At 44.7% G+C, this 22,572-nt stretch overlaps 1 protein-coding gene across 1 annotated transcript in view; it reads left to right on the forward strand.

The window, feature by feature from the left end:
- Positions 1-22,572, forward strand: part of LOC8053231 (sodium-dependent multivitamin transporter-like) — a 132,118-nt gene that overhangs the window by 90,075 nt on the left and 19,471 nt on the right. Inside the window, exon 10 of the mRNA XM_040212947.2 lies at positions 8,341-8,438. Coding sequence (XP_040068881.2) covers positions 8,341-8,438 — 98 coding nt within the window. The remainder of the gene's footprint in view (positions 1-8,340; positions 8,439-22,572) is intronic.

Raw genomic sequence — 22,572 nt, forward strand, 5'->3', positions numbered from 1 at the left:
CGTGGAATGCTGTCGTTTTCGTGGATAGCACGACCGAACTGCTCCCAGAAGCTCTGCCACGCGCTGACCTCGCCATTGAAAGTTTGAAGTCGTAACTTGGGAAGCTTCACGCCGCTAGTCATGTTGGTGCGATTTCTTCCCAGGTCTGTAGTGGCAGTCGCAGATGTTGTCGCGGATGTGGTCATTTGGGTGGCCTGTGCCTGTTGTTCTTTACGTCTCAGTGAGTCTGCCTTGCAGTCCAACAGCGCCATCATTCGGATGGCCTCGTCGTCGTACTCCGTGACCGTAGTGTATTCTGCGACGAGGTCTTGTTCCGATATATGATATTTTATCTCCACGTTCAACTCTTGAAGAGCCCTGTTATTGGCCTTCAGCCTTTCTAGCCAGGCAGTCAGCGATGCCAGGTCCGCTGTCTCCATCCCCGCTGTCGCCTCGTGGATAATTTTCGTGTTTTGCGACCGCTTCACTCCACGTTTTGCCTTGAGACGTTCCATGTCTGACGATCTCCCACACCGCTCTCGGAAACAGCGTTCCAGGCAGGTGTTCCACAAAGGTGGAAAATCCGCTCACCTCAATCGTTCTCGTTCTCGGGTTTCGGCACCATAATGTCTCAGAATCAAAGAGGTCGTGTGGGCGTCGTATTTAAATCAGGCAATAAGCGTAAAAACAAAACACAAACTGTATTTACACTAATAAATCAATTGAATACACATCATTACACAGAAGTGTTTCGATCGGCTTCTGTCGTTCGCCTCGTTCCGCTCGTGCCTCGAGCCTTCTTCTTTCTTCTTGTTTCTCGTGAGCTTCAAGTTCTTTCCAACCTGCAACAGCAGACGTCTTAACCACTACGCTACACTCCAACTTTTTTTTCTTTATAACAGTTTTATTCACCAATGGCATGTTCAGGCTACATATGCATCTGCTTAGCACATATCATTAAGAACGTTTGGAGTTTTCACATAGTTTTTCACATTTCTTTACCCACGGAGGCAGGTCATCTTGATATGTGTAGGTACAGCGTATTTGTGTTACAAATTCCACGAAGTATGCTTCAACTGGCCGTGGATTAAGGTCTGCGTTTCTAACTGCCTCCCTCGAGCACCAAATACTGTATAGACCAACTAGCATTATGAGGTCGTACGTCACAAGGTCATGAGAAGTAATTGGAAGTAAACGAATCTAAAACGAATCTAAGTCCTTTCTCAATGTCCTCTGTAACACGTCCCAAAACAAAAGGGCGTCCCAACAAAAAATAAATACATGCTCTATGGTCTCAGGCGTTTTACACAGTAGGCAGTTGGTGGTCGAAGGAACAAAAATACCTTTCTCGTGGAGCCATGTTTTCACTGGGAGGGTCGAGGTGTGAAGTTTAAAGAAGAAACTTTTCGCACTCGGCGGGATCGCCATTTTCTTAACACGACAAAAAACATCCTGGCCAGGGCTTTGTCTGTGCACTGCGCGATACAAGGGCTCTGGGAAAAGAGTGTCATACAGGACATTGGACAGATCCTTCCTATTCACGGATGACAAAAAGTCCCTAGAAGAGCGAACTGACAAAAAATTGTACGTATCGACAACCTCCTTGAGAAACCCTCCTATTTTGGATGGTTGCTCCCCGCAGCTTGAGACCAAAAAAGTAGGCAAGTGCCACGCCCTTTTTGTTTGAATGACAGTGCGCATAAATGGTTGTTCGATATCTCGTAGAAAAAGGAATCGTGACACAAGTTTTCGTACAAACAGGTGTGCAAGGCCCAGTATCCCAAAGGGATGCGACGGAAAAGGTTATCCCTTCTCATGGGTTCACAGCTTGATTTCCAGATAAACATAGCACATATTCTATGGACTTTTTTGCATACTACTTCGAGTACATTGCAACACTTGAAGCACATACATGAGCTTGGCGACAATGAAGATGTTACAGGCCGTTGCCCTCGCAAAAATTGACAAGTCACGGTTCGGCTAGCATGATACTTTCCGTTTCAGTTCGGCTGTTGCTTCGGACCAGTAAACACTAGGATTGTGTATATGCTGGAGTGGTACACCAAGATATTTTGTAGGCGTCAAGCTCCATTTGATTCCTTCAAACTCCAATGGCTTTGTAGCCCATGAGCCGTGCCAAAAACCATAGCATTTTCTAGATTTACAGCCGCACCACTAACGTTGCAAAAGTGTTTAACCAATGCGATAGCGTGGTCACACTTCTTTTATTGCTGTAGAAAACTCCAACATCGTCGGCGTAAGCCAATACCTTGACTTCGAGTGCGTCTAACGGAAAGCCTTGTACATTCGCGTTGTTCGCAACATTCAAACAGAAAGGTTCCAAATAAAGAGCGAACAACAATGGTGAAAGGGGGCAACCCTATCGCACTGAGGACAGTATGGGAATGCTCTCAGTTACGTTACAGTTTACTCTCAATCGTGTCGAACAGTTCTGATATGCCATTCGCACTCCGTCATATAAAACTTGTCCAATGTTAACATGTCGCAAAATGGCCCAGAGGAATTTATGGTGCATACGGTCGAATGCCTTCTCGAGGTCAATCTGTAGCATGCAGTCTTGGGTAAGTTACTTTTAAAAATTAATTCGTTACAGTTACAGTTACTTTCAGAAAAAAGTAGTGAAGTTACTGTTACAGTTATCGCAACAAAAAAATAACTCGTTGCAGTTACAGTTACTTTTAAAAAGTAACGACGTTACTTTTCAGTTACTTTTTCTATAACACAAAAAAATTAGGAAAAACTAGAAAACGCTTTTCACCAAGTTCATTGCATAAAATTAAAAAAGTGTGCATTTTACTTCGTATTGTAAGTTAGCAGAAGTTACTTCCCGAAATTGGTTTCTGAAAGTTTCCCTTGTTTGATAACGAACACGTCCCTGCCCTTGTTGAACAGGCGCTCGTCTAACGCGCTAGATGGGATTGCAGTGTTGTTTCGCCGGAAAAGGTTTTTGATTGCCGGGTAGGCGGTGAGGCAATAGAGTGCCGTTTTCTGCGGTCAAGGTGTTAGTAGCCTCCTCCACGTCAGCAAAATACTCTCTGTACGCCTGCCATGGTAGTTTTTCTTTGCTCTTATCAACATTCATATCCTTTGTACCACTAGCACATTGCTGGCTCGTTGACGGTTGCGCTGGGTTCATAGAGTCCCTGAACATATTTCAGTTTGTACTCGGCAAGCCAGAAACAAACCCCGCGCAAACAGCAGTAAATTTTGCCTCGACTGTAGACACTACACCGGATTAATGGCGCAAATCAAAATACGAAACATGCGCGGTGCGGAGTGGCGGCGCTAATCAAAATACGAAACATTCGCAGTGCCCTCCGCGTGTATTGTTGTTTCACGTTTAATTCACCCCATTAAAAAGCGTTTGCGCAGAAAAAAAGAGAAACCTCGAAAGAGATAGTTCTTCAAGACACTAAGATGCAGGTGTTCAGTCACTAAGTACAAGCACGTGCTAAAGATAACTACATTTTTTTTTCACCAAACCTACACGTGGCTATATTCGGGTAGTGATTGGCGAGAAAGAACGTATTCACAAGTCTGTGCAAAAAATAACTTGACACTCGAAATGTCGGAAGAGACAATATAGAAAGCGCAAAAAATGGCTAAATGGTACCTCGTTCAGTGATATATTATTCATAAAAAACTGGAAAGTAACGACAAAAGGAACGTCGTTACTTTCATCGTTACCTCAGAAAAAAAGTAATAGAACTACAGTTACAAGTTACATTTTTAAAAAGTAACTCGTTACAGTTACAAGTTACCGAAAAAGTAACTAAATTACAGTAACGCGTTTCTAGTAACGCGTTACTACCCAAGACTGGTAGCATGGCAATCTGATCTTCTCTATCGGTACAACAGTCTAAAATGCTTCTGGCTACGTGAATATTTTTTGTATGGTTCTACTCTTTATTCTACATGTATGATGATCGCCTACCGATTGGCATATTACATGCTGCAGCCTTCTATTGAGAATTTTTGCAACTATTCTATAATCTACATTTCAGAGACTTATTGGCCTATAGCCCTCAACACAACGCAACTTGGCGTTATCCTCGGATTTTGGAATTAAAACCGTGTGAGTTCTCATGAAAGACAACGGCAATATTTTTTTTTATAAGATTCTTCAATGACAGTGAGCAAAATGGGACAGAGCCGACTTTTGAATTTTTTGTAAAAGTTGAACAAAGCCCGCCAGGGCCTGGTGTTTTACCCCTGGGCAGGTCGCTTATTGCTTTTTCTACTTCTTCATCGCTGATGGGTTCCTCCAGCCATTCCCGCGTGTTGTCGTCTAGCCTCGGCATAAGAGACAGGAGGTCTTTCATTTCACAATCGTGCCGTCCTGAAGTGAGTGAAAATATTCTTCGGTAATGTTCTACAAACGCCTCCTCGATGTTCGTGCTATCCGCGGTGAGGTTGCCATTCCTCTCGATTTCGGTTATTTCTTTGGACATGGCATATCTTTTTTCAGCTATCAAAGCTTGCTTGGGAGGTTGTTCGCCGCAAAGAAACCTTTGCGTTCTTGCGTGGACCACAGCACCTTCATAGCGCGCTTTCTGAAAGTGTTCGAGTTGTGCTTTGATATTTTCTATGTCTTTTACTCCTTGACCAGGGTTAGTACATTCTGCTTCACTGAGGGTCTGTAAATTCTGCTGCAGTTTTCGCTCTTCTTCTCTGGCGTAAAACATGAGCGCGCTCGATCTCCTGATTGCTGACATTTTAACCTCCTCCTTGAAACGCTCCCACCGTTCTAAGGGGCACATCCCGCTTTGCTCAACCATTTTATCAAGGAGATCGTCCACTGCAGCTTCAAATGTCTTGTCTTTAAGTAGGCCTGCGTTCAGCTTCCACAATCGCCAGTTAAGCTTTGACCTAGGGGTTTGGTTTTCTCCAATTGTAACATTTACAAGACAGTGGTCACTAAAGAACACAGGTTTTACGTGATAAGATCCAATGTTATTTACAATGTCGCTAGAAAATTAAATGCGGTCAAGGCGTGCGTGAGAGGATTTCTGAAAATGTGTGAACTGAATTTTCTTTGTACTTTTTGAAATGTAAAAAACATCTTCCAAATTATTCTCAGCGCTTATTTCACTCAGCACATTTGCACTAGAATCACTTACGCGCATGAATGGAGTTCTGTCTCTTGCTTCACAAATGCAATTAAAGTCGCCTAGAAGTACAGTGATCCGATCAGATTCGATGTAATGTGAAATTCCTCGGAAGAATGCCTCCCGTTCACTAACCTTACAGGGGGCATAGATGCAAATTACTCTCCACCGCTCTTCCATCAAATTAAAGTCGCACAAAATAAAACGCCCATGGTCATCGGTAATGACACTCACGTCTGAAAGGGAACAAACTTTTTCAGGAATAAAAAACGACCACCTCGTTACGCATACCTCGCACAAGGTAAGAAAAGGCTGTAACGCTCTCGTCACCTGCTCTTCCTCCGCCATTTTTGTTTCTTCAAAGTCAAATTGGACGTTTAGTGTTTATACAGTGTAAGGTTGGTCTGCCAGGATGAGGCGACACTGGTTTACACTGTAGATGAGCAATTTTGCCAGTGCAGTACGACTGCTAACCTGGGGTCTTTAACGTGCTCACGCAGTAGTGATACACGACCGCACGCCGGTACGATGCTCATCCAGATCTTGTAAGGCGAAAAAGTCTAACTGCTCCTCGTGGAGCAAACGTAGCAGCTGGTTCTGTTTTCGACTAGAGTTTAGTGCTTTAATGGTGAGGGTTCTAAATGTTAAACTTTTAGTGGAAGGGCCAGATTTTTTAGTCGGAAGCATTGCTGGAATTGGAGGAGAAAGCGTGCATTGGAAAGTGACATATAAACAGCCTCACATGGCAGTTACATCATGCATAACTTTGCAACTGGTACTAGTAAAGAGAAAGTGGAACTAAGAAAGACATGACCTAAAGCGTTCGCAGTTTGAATATAACCAGAAAGTAACCACCTTTTACGAGGTTCGCTCTCGTCCATTTCCTGGGGGAGGGAGGGGCTTGCACCGTTTCTTCCTCCCGTGTACTGGAGTCCAGTCAGGCCCCTCCTCTACGAGGTCCAAAGGCCTCTTTGAGGGGTCAGCGCCGTCAACCATTTCCAGGTCGTGTTCGGACGTGATATCCGAATGGTGATCGCTCATGCAAGCTGGCTTCGTTAACTGGCCCTTCGAAGGGTCCGAGGCAGCACTGTCGACGTCCGGACTGATGATGCCAGCCGCAGGGTTGTCAGCTCCCAGGCAACTTGCCAAGATGGTGTCGCTCTCCCGTGCTAGGTCTCCCTCTCGACCGGCCAGTGGACCAGATGAGATGGTGTCGCTCTTCCGGGATAGGTCTCTTACACGACCAGCTTGACAATTAGACGCCAAAGTGTCGTCCTCTCGTGCAGGGTCTCTCTCTCGACCAGTTGGACAACTTGACAAGGTGGTGTCATTCGTCCATTCTAGGTGTTCTTGTCGTCCGTCTGCAACCTTTGGGTCACTAGTAGTGACTGGATGTCGAATGTCGTCTTCGCCTTTCACAGCTTCTTCTTCATCGATGAAGAACTCCGAGTTGTCTTCCCCGGGAGCAGGCAGCATCACGGTGGCATATGTTCGAATGCAGTCCTCTTGCTCGTGGCCATAACGATTGCACTTGTCGCAGTGGGGAACTCGGCACTCTCTGCGAATGTGGCCTGTCCTCTTGCATCGGAGGCAGAGTGGTGCTCTCCCTGGAACGACGACCAGGACCTTGCTGCCAAACATAACCAGCTGGTGCGGGAGATGATCTTTTGTTGTGCCCTCCTTGAGGTTCATTTTAACAAATCTCGTTGTCGTCTGAACATTCTGGATTCCTTCCACCCTCCACGTGTCTCGGGACACTTCGTTCACCTTCCCGTAAGGCTCCAGGGCCCTCCGTACTGCGTCGTCGCTTATGTGAATCGGTGTCCAGCGCAGTCGTAGTCGGACCTCGCATTCGTCAGGGTCAATGAGCAAACATCATTTTTCTTTCACGACCAGTTCTTTTGCCGCAAGAAGCTTCCTCTTCGCAGTCAGAGAGTTAAACGTAAAGAGCCAAACATGGTTCATTTGGTACTGGCCAGCTCCAATCAAATCTTGTAGAACGCCATAGCGTTCCATTTATGTTCGAAAATCGTCTATCTTGTATGGGCGTCCGGAGGTGTCACAATGCGCAAATACAGAGTTCAAAACTTCGGTACCTGTGGGCAGAGACGGCAGAACCACTCGGTAGGAATCCTGAGACATTTCAGTAGATGAACCACGGCCGGTGAAAGCCGTTGCAGACGCTCCTCGGGAGCTCATCAAACTTGCGACCGTTCTGAACGGTGGCACGCGCTTGTCACCACGCTACACTCCAACGTTGCAAGTAGCCGCTCAACGCCTATACAGGAGAGGGCGCTGCGGTCGAATGCGTATATAATCGCGTTAAAGACCGACCGCCAGTTCGCGCTCTCCACTTTTCCCCCGCTTCCTCTCCCTCCTTTTACCCTGTCCACCGTTGCCTGCTTCCGCCTCCCCCATGGTGAGGAAGATCTTCTACCTTGCAGAATCTCGAGTCTGATCGTCGGCCTTTAAACTTTGCATGCATTGGCTCAACGTTTATAGACGAAAGGGCGCTGAGGTCAAATGCTCAGTTGCGTGTATAACCACGATCCATACCACACATTCTCTTTCTGACATGGACCGTTGACTTAAGCGGTGGAGATGCGTTCCCACGGCTTCTAGCGGATCCAAGCTAATCCGCTAGGAGAACCACTGGCACTGCATTTCACCGACCATAAAGCAGTAATAATGAAGTCGAAACGCAACCCGGAACTCAGCACTACCTGTGAGCAATAAAAAAAAAAATCAGCACCACCTATGAAAAATGAAATCGGTATCATCAGCACCACCACAGCTTCGCCCCAATCAACATCATTCATCACATGGAGATGCGGCCTCTTTTTTTTTTCATCCACAAACCGTCCAGGGTAGTTATGGTTTTTCGGCAATGTTTTCAAAAGTTCGCGCCAGCACCTGTCCGCCATTGCTTGCTCACCTACTCTGAACAAGTATTAGAGAATGCAGTTGCGTCAGCATTCGGCGTAAACTCGGCTCAGCTTGTATTGGACACGAGTGTGACGTCAGCGTTCGGCGAGGACTCGGATCCAATCACGCGCTTCGTGTCCAAGCAAGGGTGCTAATGTTGCTTGATGGACTTTTGAAAAGGGTTAATTGCATGTTTCGAGCATGTGGCAACAGCATTCTTAGTGTTCGAAGAAGGACATTTCCAAATGATTCGATTGCTAAAAACTGACACCTTTCCTTATGCTTCTTTTTTTCTTTTTTATTGCAGTGGCATCCTCATGTTTTACCATGTCTCGCATCTCTGGACGGGCAGCATGGGTTTCATCTCCGGCGTCTTGGTGGGAATCGTTGTCAGCCTCATCTTCGGTGAGTGCGACGCGGGCGTTGACCAATCATAAACAACAACTGCGCTCAATTTCTTTTAAAGACAACATTACGTTGTTGTTTCTTTCATTGTTATTTATTAAAACCGCAGCTCAAAAATGGTCGTCTAAATACGTCAATTGTTCATCGAAGTTCGTCATGCGACGAGCCTGTTGGATTCACTGTTTTCGCCGTCACCGAGTGGCGTAATCACCAGTGACGCGTTCGTGCATCACAAACACGACACTGTCTTTATTTTTTTATCTATCCGATTTAATTCTGCCATCCTGCAGCCCACAGTGTGCGCGCTCGGCGGCGTGGGTGATGTTGCTGCGTCTTCCGCCCGCATTTTGGGTCGGCCCTCAAGCTGGAGCGTAGTGGCCTTAGGCAAAAACCGCGGGCTCCTGCAACGCACCGCGCGATTGCGCGTCACATGCGTGTATAGGCCGCGGTCCCGCTGGTAATGCACCATACAAAAGACAGTGTGCAGCAGGCACTGTCTGAAGCCTTCCTTGTATGACGTTCACTTCGGTCACGTAAAAATTGCCTTCAGATATGTTCGAAGCTTGCACACGTACGAAGCAAACGTGCCTCGAACATATTTGAGGTGTGACCGCAGATAATCTTGGCAATATGTACGAACAGTGCTACTGCAACTCAAGAACACTGATGTGTCACATTTCACCTCTACAACGTTAAGAACAAGATGGCTCGTCCAGCCTCTATGACGGGCCCACAGCGTCGTGCCGTTGACTGTGCTCCAACCAGACTTGTGCCTATCTCAAATACTCTACTCAAATACTGTTTTTTGAAGTATCTTGGTATTTTGAAATATTTTTGATCGAGAGTATTTGATACTGTATCTTAATTACATTACTCAGTATCTTGTACTCATTATCTCAAATAAATGTTTGACATTCCGCCATTTTCGGAGTTTTTCGGTATGTAGTGGCGTGGGCGTGGCATGAGCAAACGTGAACATTCTTTCGAGCAACAAAATTCTGGTGCTAGCTTCGATTAGCTACGGTGACTTTAATTGAGCTTGTGAAAACATCAATTTTTTTGCCGATTTTGATTCATATTTCATTTTTCAGCCCAAGGCTCGTGCAATAAAGGCTTTCCCCTCGCCTTCCCAAAGGCGCCTTTTGTTTCCTAGAGTTTCACCCAAAAAATTCTCAAACCAAAGGGGTGGTTTTACGGAAGTAAAGATTGCCACACTGAGGCTCAACGCAGACCGGGAAACGACCTACGACAGCAATGCAGACTTTAGCTTAAAAAAAAATAATAACAAAAAAAAGAAAATGAGAAGTGGATACAAAAATAAAACTTTTTATTTTTGCTTGTATATTTGACAACGCTACAGCAAAACGTCGAGCTTTTTTTTCTGTGTGTTGTCATTTTAGCACTTACTGCTCTCGCGAACACTGTCTAAACGATTAATTTTAAGCGGAGAACAGGACAGGAGATGAACTGCGAGCTGAATGACCACTCAAAATGCCAACAATGCGCCCTCAACGTTTTGTGCCTTTCTGAACGCAACCTACTTGAAGGTGCGACTACTGCGGTGTCTATTATGTAGGTTCGTTTGGTTATCCATTCACTCATATCCGTATCCCAAGTTCGTTAATAGTGGACTCCCCATTTAGGGAATATAGATTGTAGTTAAACGATGCGTCTAAGGTGCGCCGCAGGACGTGATATTCAGCGATGTCCCTATTGGCGAGGCGCTTTGTCCCGTTTGTTAACCCAACACAAGACTTGTGCACGTGCCCACGGGCCTTATGGGAATGTCCATGTCATTTTCTTCAATTTTGCGCGGGGCGCAGTGTAAGGTAAGATACAAACAATAAACGAAGTGACGTTAAGTGCTGGATCTCTCCCGAAAGCAGTAGTCAGAGGATGCGAGCCTGCGGATGCGGCTTTTGTGCTGAGCTGAGGACCGTGCATGCTGCATTGTTCATGCAAGCCGGAATGGTAAGCAGTCAGCGACAGGGCTCTCTGGCGAGACGATAATCATCTGATTCTGCAGGCCCTGGTACCCGCCAGACGAAAACTGCGTGGAAACGACACGCCCCAGCCAACACCGCGTTTCATCGAAGATAAGGGCAAGTCAACGGGCGCAAGCAACGGACTTCGGGGCAAGCGACAGCAGCGGCTGAAGCGACACCAAGCCACTAGAAGCTACAAAAGGAGCTGCGCAGGATTGACGGATAGCAGTCAGCGACAGGGCTCTCTGGCGAGACGATAATCATCTGATTCTGTAGGCCCTGGTACCCGCCAGACGAAAACTGCGCGGAAACGACACGCCCCAGCCAACACCGCGTTTCATCGAAGATAAGGGCAAGTCAACGGGCGCAAGCAACGGACTTCGGGGCAAGCGACAGCAGCGGCTGAAGCGACACCAAGCCACTAGAAGCTACAAAAGGAGCTGCGCAGGATTGACGGATAGCAGTCAGCGACAGGGCTCTCTGGCGAGACGATAATCATCTGATTCTGCAGGTAGGAAAAGTACCCCTTTTTTTCAACTTGTGTCTTAAAATCCCTGTCGCTGACTGCTTTCCAAAAAGTGTTACTGAGATGGCTAAACACAAAGACGATGATGATTTCTGCTTCCATTGTAAGGGGCAAATCGACGATGATGACGGTGTTTTGGAGTGTAGCGAATGTCGCTTTCGCTACCATATTGGTACCTGTGCAGGCGTAACCGAAAAGTCCCTCCGGGGAAAAAAGCCAGGGTTTAAAGAGACTTGGAAATGCCAAACGTGTCTGAGTGCTAGAGCAAGAACTCGCAGCGCTCTGGAAGATGAACAGTCAAAAGATGAATCGCCAGATGTTCAACAGCAACTGACCCGTATAATGGGAATGTTAACAATACTCGCGCCACTAAAGCAACAAGTGGATGAGCTGGTGGGCATGAAACAAACTGTGATGGACATTGAGAAATCGGTGCAAGCAATGTCCGACAACTACGATGAAGTCTTAAGAAAAATGAAAGAGCATGACAGCGAAATAAAATAACTGAGGAAAAAGGTGAATCAACTAGAACAAGAACGGAAAACGGACGAAACTACCCAACTAAAAAAAGAACTAAACAAATTGGAACAACACGGGCGAAGGAATAATCTTGAAGTGCACGGTCTTGTAGAAACTATCAATGAAAATTTGCTCGAAAACCTTAACAAAATCGCGGATCAGATAGAAGTTCCGCCCCTAACGAAAGATAGCGTAGAGGCAATCCACCGCGTTCCAACTAGGACAAAGAAGACGCCTATGGTGATTGTGCGCTTTGTGAACAGAAATGAGCGAAATGCATGGCTTCAAAACAAGCAAAAGTTAAGGTCGGAAGCCGATGATGGCAAAGTGTACCTGCAAGAGAACATGACGGCGTCGAACCGGAAGTTGTTCTACGATGTTAGAACAAAGGCGAAGCACCTCAGCTACAAGTTTATTTGGCACAAGGAAGGTTGTTCATACGTGAGAAAACAAGAAGGCGCACCGACAATTCGGATTGAGCATGAAGGCGATCTTGAAAAAATTAAATAGGAACTACCAGCGCTAAACATCATTGTTTTATTAGTTCTTGCAAAATGAAACCCGAAAGTTTACTTGCCGCGTGGCAGAAAAACAATCTGGGTACGGCTATTGCGACGGCGTTATCTTCAAAAGTCACTTTAACGATGATAAAGACGGGCATTTTTGCAGGATCTTATACGCGAATTTCTATCTTAGGGCGGTCGATGATAATATCCTCTGTTCTTTTTGTTTTTTATGGCAATTGACGCGTTCGTTCTTCCGCAAGACTTGATAACCTATCTTGGTGCGGATTATATTTCACACATTACCTGTTTCCATTTAAATGTTCGGTCTGCGAAAAGCAAAGCTGTAGATCTTGAGCTACTTTTCGATCAATTTGGTTTTTCTTTCGATGTCATCATGCTTACAGAAACCTGGTACACTGAAGAGACTGACGTACTACAACTCCCTACATACCACTCTTTTTACATAAATCGTAAAGAGAAACGTGGTGGTGGCTTAGCCATTTTGACAAAAAGTGTTTCTGGTGAAGTAATAGGTGATTATAGTTGCATCACTCAAGATTACGAAATGATGTGTATACGCAATAACCAGAATATCTTTGCTGTGGTGTACCGACCACCAAACGGCAACATTGAATCGTTTTTAAAATTTTTCGAGTCTTTTTTGGTTTTTGTTAATGAAGAAAAATGTAATGTAATTTGTGGTGGGGACTTTAATATTGATATGAGCGCGGAAACCGTAGCTAAAAAAAGTTTAGATTCGCTAATCAGGACATATGGTTGTGCAAATGTTATTAATAGACCTACACGTGTTACTCTCCAATCTGAAACATTGATTGATTTGTTTATTTCAAACAGCTCAGTTGATTATATAAAAGCTGGCGTCATTGTTTGCGATCTGAGTGACCACCTCCCAATATTCATTTCTCTCAAAAGTTTCCCGAAAAAAAATTGTAGGACAGAGCGGACATTAGTACAAAAAATAACTTTAGATCGACTCAACGCTTTTCAGACCGCTGTTTCAAATACAAATTGGAGCCGGGTACTGTGTGAGGATAGTGCTGACGGGGCGTATAACACTTTTATAGAGTTATTTCTTGGACTGTATAAGACATATTTTCCTTTCACTTCTATTAAAACAAACAAGCGCATAAAGAAGCCTTAGATAACGAGAAATTTACTCTGTAAAATTAAGATAAAAAACGCTTTATATGGTAAATTCATAAAATCCAAGGACCAGAAGGACCTTAAAGTATTTAAAAACTATCGCAACAACCTGACAAAAGAACTAAAGCGCGCCAGAACGCGTTATCATTTTGATTTGTTCAAGGCCACACAAGGACGCACTGACATCATGTGGAAGCAACTAAATTATCTTCTTTATCGTAATCGCCCCTTCAGTTCAATTGAAAAAATGCTGTGCAATGGTACTGAACTTACTGGATGTTCACTGGCAAATGCTTTTAACGAACATTTTGTAAATATTCTGGGTACTACTGAAACCGAAACTCCTTTGGTTTTAAATGATAAACGAAACAGTGATTCGATATTTTTAGATCCCGTCGTCGAACCAGAAATTATAAGCGTGTTTCTTCAGCTTAAAAATAGTTCTAGTTGTGACGTCGATGGCATCCAGATAAGACCGGTAAAACATGTTATTCATCTGTTAGCACCTGTAATAACTCATATATTTAATATCTCTTTATCTACTGGGATTTTCCCTAAGCGAATGCAGATTGCCAAAGTTTCAGTTTTGCATAAAAAAGGAAATGTAAATGAAATGGGAAACTACAGGCCAATTTCAATATTACCAGTGTTTTCCAAGGCGCTCGAAAAGGTTATTCATACACGTTTGACTAAATTTTCAAATAAGTATAACTTGATAACTCCATCACAGTATGGATTTATAAAACACAAGTCGACAGAATCTGCCTTACTTGTTTTAAAAGAATTTATTTTACAAAGCTTTGAAAACAAAAATATGGCGCTTGGAGTCTTTATAGATTTCACCAAGGCGTTTGACTGCCTCAATCATAAAATTTTACTATCTAAATTAGATAATTATGGAATTCGAGGGCACGCTTTACAGCTGATAAGATCTTATCTGAAGCATCGAGCACAATATGTTTATATCAATGGGAATTCTTCCACTATAAAACCTATTCTTTCTGGTGTACCACAGGGTAGTATATTGGGCCCCTTCCTCTTTAACATGTACGTGAATGATATAGTCAATATTAATGTAAGCGCAAAATTTGTAAACTATGCTGATGACACGAGCATACTGTTTTCTGCAGATGATCCTGACCTATTATTCGATATGGCGAATCTGGCCCTGTCTAGGTTACAAACGTGGAGTCATATTACAACGCATTACAAATAAATGTAAATAAAACCAAAGCCGTGCTTTTTCGTCCTAAAAATAAACCCGTTACCATTACCAAGGAGATAGTTTTGAATTCAACCAAAATCGAGATTGTGAATTGTTTTAAACTCTTAGGTGTGATGTTTTCTGAAAATATGTCGTGAGAAAGTCATATAAACTCTCTTATTCCAAAGCTATCCCAAACTGTGGGCATGTTAAATCGACATCGTTATATTTTACCAACAAGCGTTAAATTATTAATATATAATTCTCTATTTTATTCTCACTTAAATTATTGCCATTTAGTTTGGGGAACAACAACTTTAACAAACCTAGAAAAGTTACATGTATTACAAAAAAAAGCACTGAGGGCTATAGCTGCCGTCTCGTATGATTTTCACACAGCTGGCTTATTTCAAAAATTCCGCGTATTAAACGCGCATGCATTATATGATTACAGGCTTAGCACTAGCCTTAAAGTAGAGCAACTTAAAGACTCAACTTTTTTAACAGATCTTGGAAATTTATCAAAAAATGTTCATAATTACCCAACCCGAGGTGCTGAGTGTTGGGAGGTGGCTACACCAAGAACAAACTATGGCAAACAAATGCTTAAATACACTCTCCCCAATTTACTCAATTCGTATAAGACTAAAAGTATAGATTGGGATAAGTTATCCCTAAGAGAAGTAAAATCATCTTTTTTCTCTAGCAGCTGAAGGTAGTTGCCTTTCTTTCTTTGTGATCTTTGTAACTAGTTTTTGCATAATTTTATCTCTGTTGTCTGTCCTGCCTCAATGTAAAAAAGGGGAAAAGAAATCTAAAACTTTGTTTTAAAATGTGTGATAGCGACAATCATTGTACATTTTTTTTTTTTATTTTCTCCTCTTGAATATCGTTTTTTCCGGCTCTGTTGCTGCTTTCTGTAGGCGGTCAGGGACCCGTCAAGCTGTACCTGACAGCTTTTTTCCCTGATCGCCACCATCTTATGGTGGAAAATAAACATTATTATAAGAGTCCCTCTTCCCCCTCACCGGAGAACACAAACTCCAGCCGAACGCTGACGCCGCGTTCGCTTAAGTTAGCTGAGCGCTGAGTCATTGTGTTTGTTGTCCCCACCTGTGTAGTTATAAAGTTAACCGCTCGGGGCGTCACGGTCTGACCTCCTCCCCAAAGTGACATTCCTTTTTGTCCCAGAGATGTTTTGTAACATTATCAGTGATATTGGCACGCGCGTTGCAGGGTGAATGCGTGTCCGAATGGTTGCCGCGCTTGGGCCTCGCGCAGAGGCTAAGGGTTCGATTCCAGGGAGCGGACTCATCTTTTTCTTTATTTTTTCAACTTGACATTCTCGCAAGTTGAAAACCTTGTCGTCTGATCGAGTTACAAATGTTCTACGCGCCGAACGTACCTCGCCGAATGTTCCACAAATTCACGTGGGTACAAAAGGTGCTCCATGTGGCGGTCCGGAGTCAGTCTCGCAACAGCGCTCGATCCTGCGTTTTCGCCGACATCGACGCCTGCGACTCTAGTCTTTCTCTAATTTGTTTTGGGCACAAGTTCGCCCCATTAAACGTTTAGTTTCTTCCGTTATTCGCCGCCTCATCAGTTATCATTCGTGACAATATCCTGCTCCTTATAACTGCATAAAATAACCGTACGATGCTTTTTTTTTGTTTTGTGTTGTTGCGTGCTAATAAACCACTCTGGTAAACCAGATTTGGGCAGTTGTATAATTGTTGTTGTCAATGACGTCGATACAAATTAAGCAATCCGGAAGTATCTTCAAAAGTAATTGAATTGCATTTCTAAGTATTTATATCCTACTCAAGATACCTTAGAGTGAAAGTAATTTGAGTAGTATTTTAAATACTTTATGAAGCAGGTATTTAGTAACTTAACTTAAATACTTTTATCGAGTATTCTGTCCAACACCTGCTCCAACTGCAGGACGCCCAGTCGTGAACTTTAATGCGATATATGGAAAATGAGCTATCAACGCCACGTGCCAATCTGTTCCGACCACTTCCTGGCCGCGTGCCATGAATTGAAGTTACGCTTGGTGGCCAAACAAACTGGCTTATACCGATGTTCACTCGCCCAAATATTGCATGCCATGGCGTAGATCTTCGCTTTTAAAAGAAAATGCCGGCGGCCTTTACCTTCGATGTCTTATAATACGTGAAATGCACTATTTAAGGAGTGATCATTTTCATTTCTTCACAAGACTATATACAGTTTTGTATAGTATAGGTCACGTGGCATATATATATATATATATATATATGGACGGTTTCATCTCAATTCAGGCAACGAGGTGCAGTCGTATTTTTTATTTTGCTTCAGATTTTTTTATATTTTGTGGCGCATGTTCCAAGAAGAACACTCCTTTCTATTTTAATGTCCTGTCATGTTTAGTTTCTAAGAAAACAAAATCTAAAACAAGCGGGAAAGAACAACGAGGTTTTGACAATTGTCGTGTTTGGCGTGTTTTAATCACTCTCAATCTCAAAGTATTCAAAAGAGAGTGTCTATATTTTTAGTGTGATATATATGCAAGTAGGTAAGACGGCATTATAACTGCTATTCATTATTTGCCGCTCCAATCTTTGTAAAAATCCCCAAACACGCCTCCGCAAACAACTGTGACCTAAACTGCGGATTTTTTTAGTCGATTATGTTTAGTTTTGCTTTTAAAACAACACCATTCGTAGAACCTTTTATTGCCTTCCAAATTAAGGAAAGTTTGTGCCTTTATCATGTACGACTACTGAGAAATAAGTTATGAAACAAAAAAGGTTTTTACTTTTTTTAATTTGTTTTTCTCGCGTCGCGTTCTCTTTACACCATTCTTTTACCCAGAATACATTCGGTTACAGGTATATGCAGTGATTTTCTGTTTTAAACCTCTAGACATGCTAACAACGATTCTTTTTTTGTAATCAAGATGAATTTCGCATTAAAAATATAGAATTTTGAATTTCGAAATCTAGGTTCCCAATAGGAAGTGTATTTTCCTCTAATGTTTTACAATAGTATACTTTAATATTTCTAGCATAGTATAGGTTAAGTAGCGCATAGGGAGCCATGATAGGAGAGGCTTGAGGCCTCTACAGTCATGGCACCGGCGGAAATTGTCTGAAAACCCGCTTTCGGCAGTTGCGATTTTATAGTGTTTAGGCGTTTGGAATTGCAAACTTGTTATTATACGCCTAACTACATCAATGTCTTTTATATGATTATTTATTAAACGTCCCTTAGATTATTATAATGAAGGATAAAATATACAGCTATAACCCGTACAATGGCTACTATTTCCTGTCCGTTCACATCAACAAATGGCTGTGGCATGGTCTAAGACAATGTCAAAGCGGGTGGCAAGTTGGTCAACTACACAGGGAGTTCTTGGGGAGATCGCCTCTGGAGGCACACTCACCGGAACGGTGGGTTGAGTAGGGGACGGGGAAGGGGGAGCACTGCGTAATCCAGTGAGTCCCAAAGTGGCAGGCGGTCGAGGAGATCTCTTGGCGGGGACGCAGGGTGTCGAACAGTAGAGGCGAAGAGTCTACTCGGCGGCGTCGGCGTCCTTGGGCGCCTTGGGGGGGAGGGGGGTTCTTTGTTCCGGCTCCACGGGCTGTCTGGGAGGCTCCACGGCCGCGGCCGGGGGGTCTACTCTGGCGGTCGGGGACTACAGTGGTGGCCGGTGGAGGTGGCAGCGGGGCTCCCAAAAGGTAGGAGGCCGACGGGTCGGCGTATCCTGGCAAGGCAGTCTGCCATCCTGAGAAGGCGACGTGGTAAAGCAGCCTAACCCGGTCAAGGATCCGGAGCTTGGCTGCAGGACGGAGAGGGGGGACGCTGTCACACACTGCAAGGAAGTTCTCGAGGAGCTGGATCTCCACAACGTCGCGTTCCGAAGAAGCGCGATTGGCGGCTGGCCCGATCAACAAACACGAGGGCGTTTCTGAGGTCCCTCCGGGTTGGGGAGTCACTGGTTGTGAAGAGACGATGACCTCAAGCACCGGTAGGGACCCGTTGGTGTCTGACGTAAGGGGGTAGTGGACTCTCTCGCGGTCCGGGCTTGTGTCCCACTCACTATCGGAGGGGTCCTCTGTGTCATCCTCTGGGATGCGGGCCCGGTAGCGGTTCGGGGAGTCCTAGGCCGAGGCAAAGCCTCGGAGGAGGAAGTCGCCCTCATCGTCGTCCGTCGCGTGGGCGACGGGTTGGTCCATCGGCGGGAAGTGAGTTCGTCTCGGTGGATTAATCTCGTGAAACGCGGCTCAAAGAGCCGAAGTGAGAATTCCGACATGCTCGGCCGTCGGAGGCGGAAGGTTTGCCGGGGTCGTGGGGGCCACCCTATCAGAAGGCGGAGCGGGGAAGGCTGGGAATGGTTGCTGACTCGAATGGCCAGCAGGCGTAGCTGCTGCAGGAGGGCTTCCATTATCTGGTGCACCTGAACGGTCAGCAGGACGAGCAGAGTGGGACCGGAGCGTACGGCCGTTTCGTTTCGGTGGCATCGGAGTCTTACGCACGATACACTTGGGTCTCGATGCCCACAGTGAAACCCTGATGGAGCGGCATCGGAGTCTTACGGACGATACACTTGGGTCTCGATGCCCACGGTGAAACCCTGATGGAGTGGCGTGGGTTTGACTAACGCTCTCAAAATCCCGACTGCCCTGGAAGGAGGTTCGGTTGCCTTTTATACGTGTGAACCTCCTCCCCCTCGCCGGCATGCCCTCAGCCAATCACACGTGTGAGTGGGCGGAAAAGATGCGAGGTAGACGTGAGGGCATGTCGGCGGGGTTGAGGTTAGTCGAAATCCATTTCGAGCGCAACTCCATTTTTATTGACAAAAAACAAATGACAATGGAAAGTTCCCATGGAAGAGCTCGGAGGTGGCCGGCCGTGATGCCCATGCGGAGGGCCCTGTTGTCGCTGTAGAATAGAACATCATTGCAGAGAGTCACTCCTGCAGTGTTGAGCGAGTTCACAAAAAATATATACGTGTATTTTATAATCCTGACCGACATTTCAGGTTGTTTTATGACCAGAGAGAATTATATAAACTGACTGGCTTACGCTCATTATGTAACAGACGATAATTCGTGATTTCAGGTTTCTAAATAAGGTTGGTAATGGTTATCTTGATTCCACAGCGCTACTGAACTGTATATACTTATGTATCCCTCAAAGGTATAACTGTGTACGCTAATTGTTTCATCCTTTTATACACGACACTGATCCCGTTAGCCGTCTGCAACTGGTTTATAACAATTTAAATCAAACCTAAATAAATTTGATATTTATAGTTTTTGATGCAAACAAACATTTAGAAAGCGCATGAAAATCTTTGTTTCATTTTGACATGTCAACATTTGTTCTTGTAATGTGAATTATTTTTATCTTGAGGTATGGCGCACTGTTAAAAAGGCGTAGAGCGGTTTGTGTTGCACTGCAAAAAAAAAAAAAAAATACATTATCTCGGTAACTTTATAAGAATTTCTCTTCATATGATGGCTACCTTAATGGATCCTATACATGGTACATTTAAACTTTACAAATATGTTTTAGAAAAGCCGTGAAAGCTACGCGTCCGCAGTTTTCGCCCCTCAAGCCCTGCACCTGCTGCACGAGTGGTAACTTCAGCACACCAGCGCGCTTCTCACGCGCTCTAAATATTTCTCAAATTAACTGATTTAGTGGTTTTCGGTGACGCTCAGCATGTTTATTATTAAAGTCATCTCTTTATTTTCGCTAATTAAACGTTAACCAACAAACTTAGTTGATACTTTTACACTTCGTGACGAGTAGCCTTCCTATATTATGTCCCCACTGGTCGAATAACTAATCTGCATTAAGGAGATTAGCGTAGCTTTCACAACTTCTTTAAACAGATCTGTAAAGCCTAGAGAAAAGTCAATGTTTTCACCTAATATCTGAAGTGGCCAGATAGAAAGTGATTAAGATTAAACTTACCTTGATTTTACCGGAGTTTGGAGAATAATTTCTAACGCCCAAATTACACAGCTTCTCCGATCAGTTTTAGTTTTTCTCGATGGTCTTTGTGACCCATAAAGGCAGAATGGTACAGCATTTAAGAAGACCATGGCGGCGTATTGCAGCATAATGAACTGGAAGAGGTCATGATCTTACAACTAAATGTGCTTTCAATACATATATATACAGTGGTGGTTCAGCCAGCTATGAGTTAGGGCAATTTTTGGAGCAGAAAAATTCTGATTATGGAGTACGTTTGTATCAGAAAAAGTCGCTTTTCGGAGCAGCTTTGGAGCAGTACGCACGTAAGTTTGGAGCAATTCGGTGTAGTTCCCTATTAGTGATACCAGCATCCATTCATGCGATCAGTTACGTGATACCCATTAAAATCCCAAATGTAACACTTATGCTGTACTATAGTTGGTGAGTGGTTGTCAGGTTCGTCCGGGGTGGTGAGAGGAAGGATTGGGAGACTGAGACAAATGCATGAGGAAAAACAAATATATATATATTCAAATCAGGAAGTAAAATAAAAAAAAAAAGAGGCAACGTTAGAAAGGCAAAAGAAAAGAAACCAGTCGACCGTCCAAGCACGTTCGGTAGGCAGTATAGTCACCCCTGGGGTCGTAGCCCGGGCCGCTGCTGCCCTTGATGGTTCGCCCCCTTGATCGTTGGTGAAGTAGAGCGTGCCGCGATGTCGGGAGGGGTCTGGGTATCTCGGGTACGGGTGTCTTGATCCCGGGACGGAGCCGGTTGCGCTGCTGGTCACCATGCTGAAGCCGGGACGAAGCCGGTTACGTTGAAGTTCAGCTTCTCTGCAGCCTGGACGGAGCCAGGCGCGTTGATTCTCAGCGCGTTGGAGCCGGGACGGAGCCGGTTACGTCGACCGCACTGACGCCGGGACGGAGCCGGGTAGCGCACCGTTCGAGCAGCCAACCGTCGCGGCTCTTGGTCCAGCTTCGAATCCCTTCGCACCCGCGATACCGCTCTTCTTTTTCTTCCCTTCTCTTTCTTCGTTCTTTTTTCCCCAAATCATGACATCACCCCACAAACACGAGAGGTTTGTAACAAACTTCTATCTTGTCCGTTTCTTCTTTCCAGGTACCGTCACAACATCGCTGATCGCAACCGAGATACGAGCTTTTGTCACGACACTTTCACAACACCCGCCACAAACGATAACGCCAACACTCAACCGTTGCCGAAATTTCACCCCCCCCCCCCCCCCCACACTTTTACCAAACAAAAAAGGTTTACAAACGAAGAATCTCTGATTCGTTCTTCAATCATACATTAAAACACCTCGTCGTAGGTCGAACTTATTCTTCTTCAGGAAAAATTTATCCGATAAGCGTACAACCATAAAACACACACACAAAAAAAAAACCAAAGACCTTATAAGAACCTACGACACCGACCAGCTGCCAAGGTTGGTACCTGTTAGAACCTAAGTCGATACTGACTGTGGTTCCTCGATACCCCTGACGTATATACGGATTTGTGGCACGCACCTCTCAATCAGCTCCGGTCAATGAACCATCTCCCTCTTGAAAGGCACCCTAGAGCCGGCTTAAAAAGTCTGCGCCCACATTATCCCTACCTTTAATATACTCTACGTTGAAACTGTGATCTTGCAACGCCATGCTCCATGTCATTACCCGACTATTCGTGAGTCTTGCCTTGTTGAGAAATTCCAGCGGCTGATGGTCAGCCTGGACGCGAAATGTCCTCCCATACAAAAAGAGCTTAAACCGGCCAACTGCCCAAACCAGTGCTAGACATTCCTTTTCCACGGTGGCGAAGTTCTTTTCGGAGTTAGTCAGTTTCCGACTGGCATATGCTACTGGGTGCAGCATCCCTTCCTTCTCCTTCAGTAACACTGCCCCCAAACTTGCTTCTGACGCATCAGTGCGTAACACAAGTTCCTTCTCAGGATTTGGTGACAGCAAAATCGGTGGCTGGTCCAACCGTCTTTTTAACTTTGTGAAAGCCTCCTCTTGCCTCGGGCCCCACTCGACACCATTAGAAGCTCCCTTTTTAGTCAGGTCTACCAACGGCGCTGCAACTTCTGCGTAGTTCGGCACAAACTGCCTGTAGAATCCTGTTAGTCCGAGAAACGAACGAACTTGGCGTTTCGTTTGCGCTCGTGGTGCATCTCGGACTCTTTCGATGATCTGTGCATCCGGAGCTATATTACCCATTCCAATTTCCTGTCCTAGGAAACTAATTTCTTCGAACC

This window comes from Ixodes scapularis, unplaced genomic scaffold, assembly GCF_016920785.2.
Source record: "Ixodes scapularis isolate PalLabHiFi unplaced genomic scaffold, ASM1692078v2 PGA_scaffold2__306_contigs__length_199485367, whole genome shotgun sequence".
Taxonomy (NCBI): Eukaryota; Metazoa; Arthropoda; class Arachnida; order Ixodida; family Ixodidae; genus Ixodes; species Ixodes scapularis.